Below are 20,242 nucleotides of genomic sequence, written 5' to 3'. Positions count from 1 at the left end.
AAATAGTCTAAACTTCAATTATGAAGAAATATATCCTGAGTAATTACAGAAATTGTATGTTATTCAACATTTTACAAAGACCTAACATTTGAATCCTAAGAATAGGCTTCACTTTGAAACTTTCATAAAGTTATGGATTTCCGTGGTACTGTTTCTTGTTTACATTGTGTTGATTAATAATGTAGTATTGGAACATTCATGTATTAATAATTTGTTTACATCATTAATAGTTTTTGCCTGTACACTCGTTTCCTAAGCCACCAACCTCCAGGATAGTCTAACATAATTTATTAGAAACATTCAGCAATAGTGGCACATCTCAAAACATCGGTCCTGGAAACAACAATGAGGGTGAGGGGATAAATTTTTCTGTAAGGGTTAAATTGATATTATTATTAATTTAACCCTTACGGAGCCATTTAGTACTGTATAACACTTATTCCATCAATGAATCATGTGAATGATGCATTTCAATACAAGGTGAAACTTCAAACTCATTTATCTCAAAACTTGATTTTTGGAGTCGTGCCACTATTGCAGCCCATGAGTGAAATGTGTTATTTAACAAGGGTGAAGCTAATGATCATAGTTAATCTGCTGAATTAATCAATGCACTTTTAATATTGGGTGATGAAGTTGAAAGAATGCTAACATTTTTGACTTGGTTAATTGGTCATTTTCAGTCATGGACAGATGAAAGTGAAATGTCAGTATTTGTTTGAAATGAAGATGGGATTGACAGTCAAACAACAATATTCAGAAATGGTAGCATTTCTTCAACTTCACCCACTGTTAAAGATACATTGATTAAGTCAATGTGTTATTTAATTATTACACAAAATGTATTATATATATATATCACTCAATAACAAAGATATAACAAGAAAAATGAATTTTAATACATGCACATAATACTATAATTAAAAACAACCTTTAAGTTCCAGCAATACAATTTAAATTGCAAACAATTCAATTGTTTTAAACAACCGTCTTCAAGAAAAAATCTGAAAGAGCAAAATAATCAGACAAATGACTGTAATTCCATTTAAAATTCTGAAGCTACCGCATGATTGGTTACAGTTTTAAACATCATTTAGATGTAATTTACATCAAAAATATATCTGTTGACAAAAAGTTTTTACATGTGATACAGTTGCATAAAACATAAAACTTAGTCCTGACGTAGGAGAATATATTCTGAAGATTTCATTAGAGTTTGTAGCATATTCTCTATGCATATAAGATGGGATTAGTATCCTTATAATTAACCATTTTAGTCTTTAAAGATGCCTTATATATCTCAAGTTACTTCATTTTAGGAGGTCATATTCATGTACTTATTTTACTGTTATTGCCCTTGGAAATCTACCTCCATGCCATACTCCTTTGTGTAAGCAGATAAAGCTGTTACCAGATTGTGCTTTTCTATAGTATGCTAGTGGTCTTTTACTCTTGTCTTGAAAGCACACAATAGCTCTATTGTACTCTAGTACAGTGTGAAAGCAGTGATCCTTTACTGGAATGCAGTACACACTCAGAACATACAGAGGATCAATTGGCATTTTGTCATTTCTAGCAGTTTAAAGACTGTTGGACTTCAATAGCAAATTTACTGTTGTGTTGCCTTAGCTATCTGGTAATGTATAGTTCTAAGACATTGCTGTATATGACCACTTTGAATTTACTGTCCATGGTGGCTTATTTATCAGTCATATGCTTTAAAATATTCTTTCATCAAGTGTTCCATATCTGTAGTGAGTGGCTAACTTGCTGATATGATCTTCCCTTCTGTCAATTGTCACTTCAGTGCATTATTGTTCTTCTAACAAGGAGAGAGTTAGACATTCAGGTATCTGATTCAAATGAAACTTAGTGAGCATGGAGCCCTAAACAGAAACAGCTCTGAGACTAGTGGTTCACAAATTGAATAAAATAACAGTAATAATTTTTAAGGAACTGAAAAGAAATTAACAAAGATAAATCTCTATGAAGATATGCGAATATTGTCGTATTTTTGTGGAGTGACCAGCATGCTGGCTTATCCTGGGGAATGCCAGTTTAAGTGAAGCTATATATCCCCCTCTAGAGGGGGCATGAAAAAACAAATCAGTTACAAGACATAAAAATGAACGAGTTTTTATTCCAAAACCGTGAAACTGTCAGAATTACATCAAAAACTGCAATTATATATTTAATTTCTTCATTTTGTTTTCTTTCTAACGATGCAAAATACTTGTGGAATTCCAAAAGTGCTTTTTTAATGTGTATTTTATTGTTATTTGATTCAAAAATACAAAAATAAACATGCTAAATTTAAAATTTTGTGTGCAGTAAGCTAGAACTTCTGTATTTAAGTGTGAAAACACCTCTTTTTTTTTTCTAGCAAATTCTTAATTAAATCAAAAGAACTAACATTTTCAGCTATCTTAGTCGTCTTCAGGTGCCTGAAGAAGGCCATTTAAGATTTTATTAAGGTCATGATGATGATATTTTATGTAGTCAAAAGAAGGTTTTTTTTAAACATTTAATTAAGAACTAGTTTTGTTAATTAATCTGATTAATTTTATATTTTAGTTGCAGTTTAACTGGCAAGCTGGTTTTCCCCGTTTGTATGCAGCATGCCAGTAAAATAAGGAATCTGTGCAGACCATGATTACACAATACACCGTCATTAAGGAATAATAATAACAATTAGATTATATATGAAATTACTAATATTTAATAAAATTTAATAGAAACCATATATTGAATGAAAACTTTTCACAATATATGAAATCATTTCTTTCATGATACAGGTATTACATATAAATAACTTTGAGAAGTAGTAGTAGTAGTAGTAGTAGTTTTCCCAATTTGCAATTAGTTTTATAATCAATACAGATATTTTAAAGACTGCTTATTTATACAAGTCTAAATGAACTGTTATTTAATTTAATTTAATATTTTTTTTGGACTATTATAGAAAAAATGCAAATTAATTTTAATATGTGTGTGTATATTTATGAAATATATAACTTATTACAAGGAATATTGATGATAATTTGATATCTATAGTAATGATTATTGACAAATACAATAATGTAATAATAAAGTACAGTAAAAATTTTTTCCATTGACACACTATTTTTATTTAGATATATATATAAATATGGATTTAAGTAAAACTACAATATAATTTTTTCATTTTTTTAGATCCTTTCTTCCCTGTTATAACAACTAATAGGAAAATTCAGACATCTCTGGTTGTTATGTAATAATTATTACCTCCTTAGATTTATACTTTTTGTGGATTGTTAAATATAAATTTAATTATAAAGTTATTTTGAAATTTTTAAATTGAATTAATAAATTTTTAAAAGAATAAATAAAAAGAAGGCATTTTTAACAGTAGTATATATGCATTTTAATAATCTTAATATTTTCAAATGTTTCAACTTTTAAATACTACATTTGCTTCATTATTAACAAATGATGTAAAGTTTAATATATGCTTTCTATAATTTTTTATGTTGATGAATTCAGTTTGAATTATAATAAAACTTATAAACCACCTATGAACATGACACTTTTTTAAATTCAAATATAGGTCAATAAAGTTCTTAGCTCTATTTTTCAGTATGTATTTTTTTAATTTTTATGACTACCTTCATTTTGTCATATTTATGATGTATTTTCTGATTTTATTTATTTATTTTTCTCTTGAACAAATTATATATGCAGGCTCCAAGAGCAGTTGATTTGTGTAACACTGGAATGGTCATTTAACAAGAAATATTTGTTTAGTGCATTTTTTTTGTTTACTATGCAGATTCTTCTTATCTATAAAGTCTCTCTTTCTTGGCTGAATGAACATAAATCTCTCTTTTGGATGATGATATTTATTTTGTCAGTAATGTTTTTGTTTCTGTTTACAGATTATCTAAATCTTTTGTTCATTCTATAATTTCAAAGAATTTGACTTTACAATAAATACATATGTTTTTGTTATAATGGTGTGCTTACAGTTCAGTTGTAATTTTGGTATAAGGTGTGTCCCAAATAATTATCAATGTATGTTGTTTTTAATAATCTTTATTAAACAAATAAAATGCTACAAAGTTGCATCTTCTATATATATATATTTTTTTTAAATTAGAAGAAAGAAACTTTACACTGTCCTAAAAAAATTATCAACTGTTTAAGAATATTTTCTACGAAAATATATGCACATCAGTTTGCATTTTCATATTTATATTGTTCCTGTGTAAGTATATGAAAATATTTGATACATTTGAAGCATTGGAAAGTTTTTTCTAAGTATGGTTTTATATATGATTTAAGTGATTATGAAAATTATAAAATTGATGCCTAGACAGTTGAAAGCATTTCCCAAAGTGAAATAGCTTGAAGATTCAATAGAGCTAAGTCAACAATCAGGAAAATCAAATTGTTGATGAAAAACAAAAATGACTGCTCAACAACAAAGGCATATATTTCAATTGGCAACAAAAAAGAAAAAAAAATGTTTTATAAGGCAAGTAACATTTACAAGGTTGTGTTTCAAAATCAACTGTTGATTGCACTTTGTTGAAATCTGGAAAAGCTAAAATTCAAAAGAGTGAAGAGAAGACTTTATCTTAAATCACACCACAAAGAGCTAGCCTCTTTGTGTTGTTCACCTGGGCCAAAAATTATATAACATGGGTTAAGGAATGGACCAAAGTTATTTTTAGTGGAAAAAAAAGTTTAATTTAGACAAACTGGATGGTTTTAAATTTTACTGGTAGAAGCTACAGAAGGAAGAATACTACTACAGCAAAAGGATGCAAGGTGGAGGATCATTAATGGTTTGGGAAGGCTTTGGATTAAACAGTAAAATGCCTTTAGCACAAATAAATAATAGGATGAACTCTCGACTATCAAAATGTGCTGCAAATTAATTTGTTACTCTATGCCACCAAAATTTGTGGTAGGAATTACATCTATCAACAGGATAATGCCTCAGTTTATGTGTTTGTGTCATTGAAGGAGAGGTTTGTCAGGAAAAATATTTAGCTCTTGGATTGGCCTGCATTAAGTCCCAACATAAACACGATGGAAAATTTGTGGGGATCATTGTGAGACAGATATATGTAAAATTGTCAACAATTTTACATACCTGAAGGCTACAATTCATAATGATTGGAACATAATTCCTAAAATAATTCTTGAAAATTTAATTAAATGATGAAAGGTTTGATATTTAAACTAATTAATTTAAATGGCAAGTTCATTGGTTACTAATTCTCACCTTTTATATGCAATTCACTTGAGTTGATAATTTTTTGGGACAGGCTGAAGTTTCTTTCTGACAATTTAAAACAAAATATATGGAAGTACAATTTTGTTAGCATTTAATTTGTGTAATAAACATGATTAAAAACAACATTGTTTTTTATCTAGATAAGATAACTGAAGATAGTACTTTTTAAGTTTTAAAACATATGTCGATAATTATTTGGGACATACCTTATGGTTTAGTTTATGCAAATACTTTTTTGTAATTTGCTATTCTATTTTCTTTATGCTCAATACATTGTAATTACAGAAATCTACACATGTTAAATTTCTACTACTCCAGTTTCATTATTGATCTATTTTAGAGTTGAAAATATTCTTTTGAATTTCTTGTTTCATATATTATGTTTTGATTGCTTTGACTTTATCAAATTCAATTTCCATACATGTATTTTTTCAAAATGTTAATTAAAAACATTGAGAATATCTAATTAATGTTGATGCACATAGTTTAAAACTATATGCATTAATGAAGATCCATGAATGATGATAATTTATTTAATATGCTTTAAAAAAGCAGTGATATTAACAAAGATTTTATAATACAAATTATGAAAATCTAAATCAAAGGAAGCAGATTTGAGGTTCTTCAACTCAAGAATGAACTCTTGAATTGAGAAATCTAAACAGAAAATTATCAAATTTTGACTTGCAGAGTATACTAAATTTTGAATAGTTTTTTTAAAAGAATAGACAGTTAAACTTTTAAACATGCCATTAAAAATTTAATAGTACAACATAGTGATTTTATTCATTTGTATTTGTTAATTCTTTCTGTATTTGTTTGTATTCAGTACCAATAAATATAATTTTTAAAATATTGAGAATATGACTATTGATTAAAGTTGTATCATTAAATATTTTATATATGTTTGGAAAAATAAAGTTAAATTTACAGTAGAACTTTGTTTAATAAGTTAAAAACTTTTTGACAAGACTGTCTTGCCTCCAAAATCACACTGCTGTCAATGGCTGACACACCTTAGAGGTATGAAGGAGTACATGTCAGGAGTTGCAATTTGACAGAGTATTTGGTACCCAAATCATGTGCACATGAAATAAACCAGACTTGTAGGTAGTCAGGACTGAGAACTGGATCAAAATAAAATACAAAATGCTGAGACTTTCTACAGACAGGTGCGAGTGCGAGATTTGTACATGTGTTGCCGTTGCTCGTGCTTTTTGAGACATAGTCTTGTCCCAAGAATGGCTTTGCCATTTTACTTGTATATTTTTAATACAAATGTAATTTTTAAGTATTTATAATATATTATGATAAATCTATTTATTTTCACTTCTAAAAACCATTAAAGTTTTTATACTTTGATGATGATTAATAAATTATGGAAAAAATTAAACTTATATCATCTCTACTAAATACCAATTATAAGTAAAACTTTGAGTAGTTTAAATAACTATTACAAATTCTTTTAACTATATCATGAATTTAATAATCTAAAAAAATGTTAAAAATTTTTGTGTTTAGAATTTTTTCATAAGTTATTAAATGTTCTCATGATATAGACGAAAAATAAATGAAGACCTTTTTTTATTCTTTATTTTATGAGTGGCATTTGTAAAATTTTGGTATAAACAATAATACTTACTATGGTCCATTTACACATTTTAAAATTAATTACAAATGTTAGTTTTAATTCAATAAGCTGTGTTACTGATATATATATTTTTTTCAAGAAAATTTGCTTTCTTACCAAGTGTTCACTATAAGATTCTTGAATTATTGTGTTAATAATAATAATAATTTTTTTTTTAGCTCTAAATTATGTACATCGGATGAAAGTTGTGGATATTTTGGCATCATTAGGTAAGTATTAATGTTCTGTTCTGCTTGAGACAATTTTAAAATAAAATTCAGATTCATTTTTTATCACAGAAAATCAACTAATATACAGCATAAAAATATAAATTAAGAACTTTTTTAATAGAAAATAAATTACTTTCAAGTGATCCTTGTAAGAGGTTGCCAAATCAAGATATAAGGCATCATTTACTCTTCTTATCACAATCAGGGTTATTAATTGGATGTGATACACAGTTAATTCATAAATTTGTTGATATTTATGAGCATGCACGGCATCAACCAGAGGTATATATAATTTTAAATTTATTTAAAAATTATATAATGTATTAATTAAAAATAATAAAGATTATAGTATTTTAACAAAATTTGATTGATATGCAGTTATTATTTAAGATAGCATACTCATTTTTAAAAGATATATTAAATATTATTGTACAGAATAATATATAAATAAGAAAGAAAAAGCTTTTAAAAACCATATTATAATAAGGAAATAATCTTTTGATACACTTATGATCAAAGCTAAAATTACAAAATTTTTTAAAGCTGAATTTGGTTTAAAGCAACTGAATTTGGCTATTGGAAATTTTGCTTAGTGGGCAACTCTTTTATCAGGTCCGACTGGTTTCTATTAAGCAGACTCAACTGTAATGCTATCTTAACATGACAGTCACATGATAGCTTGCAGTAAGTCATGCCATATGATGATTGATTAAATGATAAAAGGTTAATTATTAAGAGTGAAAGTTGACACTTTATACCTTTATACATGATAATTATCTGGGATCACATGTTAATTCTATTTCATGTAACAGTTATGCAATAGTTTGCAGTAAATGTCAAATGAAAGCTGATTTATCAATAATATGCCAAAATGTTAAAAATGGGCCATTGTTTTATAATTTTTTACAATTGTTTTTACCATTGTTTTACAATTGTTTTATAAATACTCAATGTTTTTAAATAAAACTTTTGAAAGGGCAAATAAGAGGCAGTCAGGTCTAAAACAAGCTATTAAGTATATACAGACTCATAGATTGTTCAGAAGCTTGATGTCACTATTTTCTCTCTTTGTAAATCTAGGTGAAAAAATGTTGATTGCATAAGTCCAAAACAATTCAACAAATTCATTCAAAATTTATGTCCATACTACTCATCATGAACACTGTTTTAAATTTCATCCAAATTGATTCATTGGTCATCAAGATTTTAAGCGTTAAAGTTGGCACTCTAACATTAACACATGTGGCAGAGCTTTGCTCTAGAGCATTTCTGCATTCTATGATAAATTATTTTATTTTGTTTTACTGTCCAAAATTAATAAGTTATCTGTATGATAGGGGAAAAAATCTTTTGTATATAATAAAAAGGGACAACTTTATTTTGAAGGATGGAAAGCACTATCAGAAGACTTGGATGTGATGAATATTTTCTTTTTAAAGCAAATGAAAGCATGTTATAATAATAATTTAGTCATTTGAATTAAAAAGACATGGTATACTTCACAATATAAAAATATAGAAGAAACTAAAACATATTCAAACTTCCATCATGTCCACTCACCAGGAACAAACTTTGTAGAGACAACCTTTTACATAATTATGCAATTATGAATTAGATGTTTTAGTTTCCTCTATATTTTTATATTATAATTTAGTAATGTTTTTTGAATTCTTATCCAAAAGTAGTTTTTCCAACTTTTTGGTTTGTTTAGTTGTATACAGCTACACGATGTGAGCAATCTGCCGAGGAGGGAATGCCTCCTGGGAGGATTTTCTATGGGAAACTGGCTATTACTTAGGTGTTAAAAACATAAAGAAAACCCAGTAAACTCCATGTAGTCAAATGAGTTAAGTGAGACAGGAACCCACAACCAACTAACAGTGTTTAGTGGTTTTATCCACTCGTCCACTGATAGGCTCTCGACTTCTCAAAAATTTGTATTTATTTGTTTTACCTTCCTGTTATATATATATATATATATGTTACTGTGAAAGACCGATATCAGGTAAATGTCAATATTCTCCAGTGAATATCAGCATTCACATAAGTTGCTTGGTGTATGTACGAAATATTTGCTAAATATTATTATTTCTCACTTACACCGACAAATGTCGACATTCAGCATGCACTGATGGTGAATGTTGAATAAAAATATTTTTATTATGTTAAGACAAAAATGCAACTTTTTAATATGTCAAAACAGGAGAAAGCTTAAGTAACAGCACATGTAAACAAACTGTTGAATCTAAAACGAAATCTAAATCAGAAAAGAAAATAATATCAATAATAAACTTACACACAAATTATGTGATTAACGTTATACAATCTTATTTATTGCAACAACTTAAACTGTTGTGACATTTTGAATTGCACAAGATTCCCTTGCTTTTACAACTGCATTTATTTGTGGAACACTTCTATTTGAAATTACAGCGTGTATAGCCATGCCCTCCACTTCTCAAATTAGTTGCAGCTGCTTCTCTCAGCGACATTTCTTGAAAAAAAATTTCATCTAAGGAAAGTAACTTTTCTTTACAAATTACAAACTGATTACAGGTATAAAGCTGCTTGATGGTACCATTTTTGTTTGCTAATTTATAAAAGTCGGAATCTTCTATTCCAACAACAACCACTAACACATTTCAGGCATCTGTATGACCACGGTCAACATCAGGGACTTGTATTTGTACTGTACATATCACCAATTTGAGCAGGGGAAAATTTTTATTTTGAGGTTTGTAACATTTTCATTGCTTGCAGTAGAAGATTCTCTTTCATGGTTGCTCTTTTTATAGAAATAAACTTGTGTTGTTCAGTCAGAGCTTGATATGAAGACGTGGTAGGTTGCAGATCTTCAATATTTTCCTTTGGAATATGGTTTTCAGTATGGACACTCTCAAATTCTCTTCAAAAGTATTAACAATTTCTTTTAGCTGCTGTTCAGTTTCAATATTTGCGAATTGCTTGGCAAGCAAAGATGATGATGCTATCCCTCTTTTTGGTTTAACGCCAGACAGGACTTCATAAGGACTTTAATGTATTCCTTCATTGTATGTTGTGTTCTTTGCAAATTGAACAAAAAGCAAACCATCTGATCATTTATTTGTATTGTTATCTTTCATTCATGCAGTTTAACATATTCTGTATATTCTGATTGCCCTTTCAACTGAGCCTTGTGTTTGACTATGATGAGGTTTTCCATGAACTATCTTAACATCTTAAAAATAAATTGCTAGGACGAATTCACAAGAAGAAAAAATATATTTCCTTTAGGACTATACATATAAATTGAGTCCGTCTTCATTTGTCCTTTCACACGCTTGGCAGAGGCAATAACCAATTTACGGCGATACCGACCTTTTATTTGAGGCTACATGTTCGCCGTCCAATGTAAATGATGTCTCATTTACATTGGATGGCGAACATGTAGCCTCAAACTAAAGGACAAATGAAGACGGACTCAATTTATATGTATAGTCCTAAAGGAAATATATTTTATCTTAACATCTTTTTACATAGCACATAGTTCGGATATGATTCGATTACTGAATTTCCTATCTGAATGCAATAAAGCTGAGCGCCAAATGTTAAAAATATTTGAAGGGGATACGACTTCTTAAGCTGTCTTAGTTATTAAAGGTCATAACTGGATAAACTTCATTAAATGATCTTGATATACCATTATGAACTTGTAATTGTTATCCCTGTGTAACTACAGATCTATTAGATCGACTTGACAGCTTGAGTTTAACTCCAAACTGACCATTGGTTTCACAACAATACTTTTTTAGGTGCACTATGTTTCATTTGACATTGTTTACATAAATTTAAATACAACATTACAACTTTATATGTAATATTTTTGTATTTAACTTGCAATTCTTTAAGCATACATGTTCTTTCTCTATGGCCTATTCTGATGTGAGTTTTGGATAGTATACTGAACAATTCATTATTGGTAACATAATAATGTATATTCATTTCTCCTGGTTTTAATGATACAATTAACTTCTCTTCATCATTAATTTTTTAAATGTCAAAATGTTTTAATTGTCTGTAATCCAAGGTGTACTGCACTTAATTTTAGCAAAAATCACTTCAGAGTAATTTTCTTGAGAAAAATAAAAAGAATTGTCTTCTTGTTTACTCACAATTAATTCACATAATTTTTCAATAAAAGATCACGGTTCACTGCAGTAGTCATTCAATATAAATTAGGGTATCAGATAAAAAAATAAAAATTAAGCAAACATTGCTGTTTGTCAGTCTTATACAAGGTTTGCTGGTGCATGCAGTGTTTGAGAGTATAACAAATGTGACCTCAATTGTGGCAGAAGGTTTGGCAAGAGAGAAGAAAGGATTTGGTGTTTTTGTTGCATCTCTCTGGCCATGTCTTTTTGGCTTGTCGTTTTGACCTCCACCAGAGCTTATCTGTGCTTGTCGACATATACTGGCGGTGGTTTGGATGTATAATAATATAACCAAATATTTGGTCTTTCACTGATGTATTTGGTATTGTCAACATTCACCAGAGAATATTCACTTTCTCTGATTTCGGTCTTTTACAGTAACATATATAACAAACATATACAGTCGACCCCCCCATAGCATGGTAGATACGTTCCGCTTTATAAGAATTTCATGTTGTAGGAATCCTCAAATACATGAGCCAATCACAGCCAGGCACGTGTGCAGTTTATGGACTATGCCTGTTTGAAAGGTTTTCTTCCATAAAATTAATCGATTCTAGACTAATTTCTCTCAACATTTCCAAAATACGTATAATTTTTTGGGAATAATCCATATAAACTATGCTACAAACAAAAAATTGTATGATTACTTACTGAGTGTGTACCGTTCGACGACGCCATTGCTTAAGTTTGTTTTCATCATGGAGCAGCGCATCGAACAGTGGGCACGTGTTTTCTGATAAGTTATTTTTCTGCGAAAAATTTGCTGAACTTTGGAGACATCATTAATAGAAATAATTTTTATGGCCATTGAATAAGAAATGTTTTTTTCACAAGAAATGTATTAAATTACAGTACTAATTTAGGCCTGTATACTGTACAGAAGATAGTAAACTCAACTTACCCGCCTAAACTCTCCATAGTGTGCAAGTAGTTTGGCTACTCGTCCATTATTGGTCCAGATTCGACCAATCCTGTCATGACACGAGTTGGCGAGGACGTTTTACCGCATTGTACGAGTCTCTTTTAGCGTCTTTATACGAATATGGTTGCAATTTTTTCGCCACGATATACGAATCCGCATTATATGAACCTGCGTTATAGGGGGTCTACTGTATAACACATTTCCACTATTTTCCCATCTTTTTTCTTTTTTAAATTCAATGTTTTTAGACCTCTCTGAACCCAAAAACATCAAAAAAAGAAAAGGAAAAAATTTCATGTAAGTATTAAGAAATGAAATTTGGCATGGGAACTCGTATAGAAAAGGCATTGATGCTACTAAATTTTAGTAGTTAGTGGCAGGGAGATAGAAATGTCATATGTCATATCTTAAGTGGAGTTGGGCTTAATTAAAATTTTACTGTTAACAGCATTTACAATTTCTTAAAACACTCATCTCTACCCTCAAATTAAGCCTTTTGTCTTTTTATAATAATTAATAAATCTCATAGACTTGTGTGGTGCCAACTGCTAACTAATTACTGTCTGAAATAAATAAATAATATGTATCTAGTAGATTTAGATTTTGTCCTAGGAAATTTTTCTACAAAACCTGGGGTGAAGTCTGTAACAACATAACTTTGGCAAATGGATTCCAACAAAAGAGCATATTGCAAACTTTCCTGGTGAAGTTGGGAAAATTATAGATTTTTTTTCTCATTTTCTTCATTCATTACCTCAAGACAATATTGTAATAAATTATCTTCCCAATCTGATTGATGAAATAAATAATCTGTTGCAACTAACTATACTAGTATCATAAGAAGAAATGTGAATCTTTTTGCAATTTTTACAACCTAGATGGATAGGATTGACTCTGAGATCTTTGACAACAAAATATACAAGCTCATCAGTTTAATGGACTTATACTGTAAGTGTTCACACACTTCGACAACAATAAAGTGACAATCATCTAGGGACTGTCAGATTAGAGAGCAGATATTACTCCATGAAACATACAGGTAATAAAGGAATGTTGCATTATTGAGTTAAATAGTACATTCAGTCCATGTATGTTCCAAGAAGTTGTATCAGAATAGAGAGGATGTAGGATTATTGAAAGTTGGATTAGAGGTTCAATTGCATATTCTAATAGTTAAAATATCTATTTTTTTTTAAGTCTGATGCATAATGTGTTATATATATATAATCTTTACAGTAGAGTCCTGCTAGTCTGAACATGTTTCAGTTGGAGGAGAGGAAATTTTTTAGCTTGCAAAATATATATTTTTTATATTTTCCAGTTGAATTTAAATGATATTAATGGTACAAAAAGATTTAGAATGCCACAACAAAAAAATTGTATTTTATTATAGTACAGGTAGCTTTTGGTTTACACCAGCTCAATTTATGCTGATTCACAATAACGCTGCTGTACAGTTTGCCATTTCGCGGTGTAATTCCCCAATTTTCCCTATGCCAGACTGATTTTCGTTTCAGTGCTGATGTATTTACTAAGCTACAATATTGTACATTCATTAAAATAAAGATTTTTTATTGAATATATTTATTTTTTCTGTTGAATATTATTGGGTATGTATACATTTGCATTAAATTAATATTAAAATACTAAATTTAAGTTCCCACAAGTCAAGTTATTAAACTTAATAGTTGAATAAATGTCGTCCGAATCCAGAGCGCTAATGAATGTGAATAGTTTGTATCCCGTATCAGTTCGTTCAGGAAAACACCTTATGATGCAGTAGCACTTCCAGCGATCACAAATTATCATAGTGAGACAAAATCTACTTCTCGTTGGCTAGACAATATCTACTTCTTGTCAGACGATATCTAAATCTCTTTAGCAAGACGAAACCAACTTCAATTTTTTTGCCCAAACTGACCTTAAATATATGTGCTATGGTGGCCGGCGGTCGACCAATCAGCGTCTCCGCTTGTCTGTAGCTCTATTTTGGATTAGCACATCCTTTCAACTATGGAAAGTTTGATGGATGAACTTTGCGAGTGAAGTGCAAATGTAAAAAAGGAGCATTATCACATCCATTCGACCAAATTCTGAAATTATTAATGAAAGAAAACAAAAATCTAAACAATTACAATTGGATACTTTTTTCCGAAAAATGTAAGCGATCCAAAACTTTGAAATATAATTTGTTTTTCTTAATATTTTTTAATAGAAACGTTTCATTTTATTTTATTGTAAAATACATTTAAAAAAATTAAATTTATAATATATATATTTTGTATTATATTGTATTAATAAACAAAATTATTTGCTTATTTTTCACTTATGTAGAACCTAACCCTATACCTTTGTAAATATGGGTTTGTTTTATGCCGATTCGATTTGTGCTGGCTTTTGTAGGAATGGAACTGTGGCATAAACCGAGGGCTACCTGTACCGTATTAATACTGTACAAAATTAATAAATCAGTGTTTGACATGGCCTATTAAAACAGCAGATCTATACTGTACTTACACACAAAAACAGAAACAAAAGTCATTGGTGTTGGATCTGTATAAACTGGACCTGTTTTACTGCTTGATTCTGCATTATTTCAATTATTTGGCTAATCCAAAAATCTGCTAATCTGAACAGGGCTCGGTCCCAATTAGTTCGGACTAGTGGGACTCTATTGTATATATGTATATTACATTTCCATAAAATAATCTACAAGTACATATGAAATTTATTACATACAGAATGATATAATAAAATTTTATTTGTATTTATTTATTATAGGAATTCAACTTTGAACATTATATTTTATTTATTGAGTTAATGGAACAGATCTATAAGTGGTAAGTACTTGACTTCTAATATAAGAAACCTCAAAAACTAATTGAAAATTTCTGAAATTAAAAACATTTAACAAAATTATCAAAGAAAAAGTAATGATTTATTTAAAAATTTTATGTGATTTACTCTAAACTTTCAAAGAATTATTAGTTTTTAAAGGATTCAAATACATCTGAAATACAGACATGTAGTTTAAATTTTAGTGAAATTAATATATACCTGAAATTCAACTTCTCAAATATAAATAAATCTGACGAAGGAAGCTTCATGAAAAAAATTGACTGGTCAGAGACATTACATATATATTTTGGTTTTTAAGAATTAATTTTCTTTAATTTAGTTTTCAGAGACATTTTTTTAGTCAAAGTTGATATAAAGAATTTATTTTATTTGAAATATCTTTTGTATCCTTTCTCAGAAAGTTTTCAGCCTGAAGAATTTCACTGTTGCTGAATGACCTGCATATTTGTTTGATGATGATTTTTGTGTCTTCACATGTCATGTGGGTGCTTCTGATAGACAGTATCTTTAATTGAACATAGATATCCTGCAACCTAAAATATATTTACATTCTCATAACACTATTAACATGAAAGATTTTTTATTACTATATACCTGTGATCAAAAAGTATTGGGAATGGTTCAATAAAATGCAAGATTTCAATTTATTCATCAAAATTTATTTTATCTCCTTCAAAATAATCCCCTCTCATTGCAATGCACTTATGCAAACATTTTTTTTAATTCTCAAAACATGCTTTAAAGTCATTTTTGTGAAACCATTTTATAGCATCAATTAACTCAAAACAGTGACCATGAAGTGAAAATTTTAGTTAAGGAAACAGGAAAAATTTACACTGTGGCATATCGAGTAAATACGGAACTTGTGGAACCATATTTGTTGAATTTTTGGCCAAAATTTGACCAAAAAATAAGAAGCGCATCGTGAGCAAGTACATTATTCATGAGTTTTCTCACCACAAATAATGTTGTTTTCTATAAATTGCTTCATACAAATGATACAAAATGCTCAAATAATATATGATTAACACATTGGTGTTGTAACGCTACAACATCAATGTGTTAATCATATATTACTGTATGTTGGTGTGAAGTGTAATTTTATTTATGCTTAAATAATAATCTTTGTTGACAATTTGGCCAGTCAGAAGGAATTTATGATGCATAACACCATGAAAATTGAAGAAAACAGTTAACACAACCTTGATTTTTCACTGACTTTGATGTGGTCTTTTCAGTATCACTTCACCTTTCAAGCACCTTTCACTTGATTGTTGGGCTGGTTCAGAGTCAAAAACGTAGATCTATATTTTATCACCCATACTGATGCATTTTAAGAAAGCACGCACCTTGAGAAAATCCAAGATCCAAATGATACTGGAACATGTTCAATAATGTCCCTAATTGTTAAATAACGATCATCGAACACCAAATCTATATACAAATTCAGTTAGCCATATTTAACTACATCTTGTTGTGTATTCATGTTCTGTAATTGATTCTTCTTATTGGCTTTGACTATAAAGTCAATATTTCACATGCTGTTTGCAATGAAATATGACTACTTATTTGAAAACCAAATAGTGTATAGTAACAGGATATTAACTTACTTTTTTGAGATTTACCAGAAAAATATTTTGTTCATCAAATTTAAGTTTAATTGATAGCACCTCATTGATGCTTTTAACTGTACATATCAAAGAATTTAATCATAAGAACCAAAAGTCATAAAGGATACTAAAATAGAATTTTCTAAACTGCATATCAGATCAAATCAAGCAGATAAGAGAAACTTAATTGCTAAAACTTAAAAGGTATGCATAGTAACTCATAAAATTAAAAAAATGCTCTATATTTTTAAAATAGCACATTTCTAAGTACCTATTTAAATAATTAAATACTGATCAATTATCAAAATAAATATAATCATTTAATCCCTGTTTAATATCTGTGTAGAAGTTGCACAAGAAGTTGTCCTAACAATTTGCATTACAGTAGAACCTCGAAAACTCAGCCTAATGTGGACCGAAGGGTGGCCGAGTTTGTGAAAATGCCGGGTTATCGGGAATGGGGTTAAAAAAAAATAAGTACGAGTGTTTCCTCAGAAAATACTGTACTGTACTTGTATGTATTGTTTACTTGAGAATATAACAGAGAATAAACTGCCCAAATACCCTTAAACAAAGGAAAAGTACATACTTTATGAAGGCATAGAGCCTTTACTACATGAAAATGAAAATTAATGAATACACTGTGTACAGTAATTTACCTGATAAGACACATCAGAAAAATACTTTGAGAGGTTTTATACTTTTATAAAGCTGTCTATAATGAAAATTAATTAACTAAGGATTTTTTTGCCCTGCCAGGGTGTGACCGAGTTATCCGGAGTGCCGGGTTATCGAGAGCCGAGTTTTCGAGGTTCTACTGTATTCAATTTCTCCATATATTTTTGATTTTCTGTTGTATTAGCTGCAATTTCTAAATATGATAAAATAAACTCATCATTATTAAATTAATACACGTCAAATTTCTTTTCCTATCATTTGAAAATTTTGACCAAAAAATAAATTAAACATATTTATATTCAATTTCTGTAGTTTTTTAATGTTGAAAGATATCATATGATAAAATGTTTATCAATCCATCACTATAGTGTTTCAAATTTTCTTATTTTAAATGCAATAGATTCATTAGCATCAACCCATGAGAACATCTGTAAGAGTTGACTTAAATTTATGCAGGTTTGTTCTCAAACTTATAATGATATATCAATATTTTGCAGATATGATGGTAAAAGATGAATAATTATCTGAAAACAGATTCATTCATTCATGTTCATTCTGCAATTTCTATCTTTCTATATGTATTTGACAGACAGAAATTTTTTTAAATTTGAAGAATTGGCATTTTTTCTTATGTATGGTATTGTCAATCTATTAGTCTAATTTATGAATGTAAATAAATGCATATTCAATTTTCTTGAGTTTGAATAAATCAAAGAAAACAGTCAACAGCATGAAGAGAATATTTTAAAATAGGAATTGCTGTATCATCATACAGTTACAATAGTTATTATCTAAATTGAGTATGTAAAAGTATCAGGTCAGTCCATAAGTTCATGCGTATTTTATGACCTTGAGAAAAATCTTGTTTTGCTGTTAAAAATGCCAGTCTAATGTGATACTTTTTACACTGAAGTGTTAAATTGGATCTCATTCATATAATACTGTTCAGAATTGGGAACATTTCAGTTGTTTATTTTCGTTAAAATGGAAGTAACAGATGAATATAAGAGACATGTTTTATACTTTTTATTTTTAAGTGATGAGAATGCTACAAATGCAGCCAAAAAATTAAATACTGTTCATAATCAAACTGTAATTAGTGTAAGGACTGCGCAGAAGTGGTTTGAAAGATTTAGAAATAATGATTTTAGTGTGGAGGATAAGGCTCGTACTGGAAGACCCGTTGACTTTGATGATGATGCTCTCTCTGCACTAGTTGAAGCAGAACCATCTTTAACAGTTGATGAAATTGCGGAACGTTTAAATTCATCCCATGGAACTGTTCATAGACATCTACAACAAATCGGAAAAGTTTCAAAGCTAGGAAAATGGATACCACATGAACTGTCAATAGCTAACTGACAACAACGTCAACTGCTCAACTCCAAAGCTTCAACTGGGAAATTTTACCTCATCCACCATATTTGCCAGATATTGCTCCCAGTGATTATCATCTTTTTCGGAGTTTGCAGAATTTTTTAAAAGGAAAAACTTTTGAGGATGAGAACAATGTAAAAAAGGCTATTTCTGAATATTTTGATTCAAAACCGAAATCATTTTACAAAGACGGGATTAAAAAGCTACCATCAAGATGGCAAGAAATTGTACAAAATAATGGTGAATACATTATAGATTGAAATAAAATTTAGTTAAAATTTTTTGTTGCTTTTTTTCTAGATAAAAATGCGCACGAACTTATGGACTGACCTGATAATATAGTTTATAACATTTTAGAAACAAAAATCCTTAACACAATTGTACAATAAAATACAATAATATATTGTAGTCATCAGATGAATGTTAACTTAAATTTACTTATATTTTATTGAAACTAACTGATAGAATATTAGTCTATCTGCCAGAATTATAGTTAATGTTGATCTATTACATATATCAGACTAAAAGAAAAACCTTAACCTTCACTTAAAGGAAACCCAGTTAAGAAGTCACTAAAATGCAGGTTTCTGTTGGGATGCCAAAAATTGGTGATACTAACTGATAGTTGTTGCTAGAGAGAGTATTGTATATAGTTTTATTTTATTTTCATTTTGATAACAAAATTCAAACATATTTATTTGTTTCCAAAGACATACAAAATGAAACTTTAGAATTAGAAAATTAGATTGTAGTTTACTTTGATATGTATATACTAGCAGATGAGCCCGGTGTTGCTCGGGCAAAAAGTAATGAGAGCAAAGATCAAGATTATTACATTATAGCTGATCTTACCCGTTTTCAATGGATGCAGGAATTAGGCCCCCTCTTCCGAGACTAATTAGAGAATTTTTAGATATCTGCTTACCACACCGGGATGATAATAATTAACCCTTAACTGGTTTTATGGGGGCCGCGCGGCCTCCACGCGTCATATTTTTACGATTTTCTAAAAATCTAAGTATCGTGCGCAGCTGCCATTTTATGTAATCTCATTACGTCGCGACTCTTAGAGAGCGCCAAATGTTCGGCCCTGTAGCACTTACAAGGATGGAGCTACGTACCTTCTGGGGGCCGCACAGCCCCCACGATACCAGTTACGTTGGATTTTTGTGGAAATGTGTTTTTATGTTTTTTTCATTTTTACAATTATTTTGCAAAGATATCTCAATCTTGCATCAAAAATTCAAAATGACTATCAAAGAATCATTTGAACTGCTAATAGATGATAATATTATACAAATTGCTAGATCAAGCCGAAATCTCCTGAAAAGAGTATGTTGTCATTTTGTGCTGGAAAAAGAGATGGTAAATATGCTACTAAGTGCAACAGTTGTTTGAAATTTATTTGCAAAGTGCATAGTACTACAAAAATACTATGTGATAACTCTCAAGACTGAACTAC

The 20,242-nt window shown here is 29.3% G+C and overlaps 1 protein-coding gene across 2 annotated transcripts in view; it reads left to right on the top strand.

The window, feature by feature from the left end:
* The window catches only part of LOC111638183 (uncharacterized protein C1orf43 homolog), a 53,581-nt gene that overhangs the window by 26,284 nt on the left and 7,055 nt on the right, over nucleotides 1-20,242 (top strand). Inside the window, exons 5-8 of one of the 2 annotated variants that reach the window (XM_023383857.1) lie at nucleotides 3,193-3,250; nucleotides 7,091-7,141; nucleotides 7,282-7,423; nucleotides 15,038-15,096. In XM_023383857.1, coding sequence (XP_023239625.1) covers nucleotides 3,193-3,250; nucleotides 7,091-7,141; nucleotides 7,282-7,423; nucleotides 15,038-15,096 — 310 coding nt within the window. Of the gene's footprint in view, nucleotides 1-3,192; nucleotides 3,251-7,090; nucleotides 7,142-7,262; nucleotides 7,424-15,037; nucleotides 15,097-20,242 lie in introns of both variants that reach the window. The other variant, XM_023383858.1, reaches the window with a different exon arrangement.

The sequence above is a fragment of the Centruroides sculpturatus genome, unplaced genomic scaffold (assembly GCF_000671375.1).
Source record: "Centruroides sculpturatus isolate CEXI.00-Female unplaced genomic scaffold, Cexi_2.0 scaffold767, whole genome shotgun sequence".
NCBI lineage: Eukaryota > Metazoa > Arthropoda > Arachnida > Scorpiones > Buthidae > Centruroides > Centruroides sculpturatus.
This window is presented reverse-complemented; position numbering and strand designations above follow the sequence as displayed.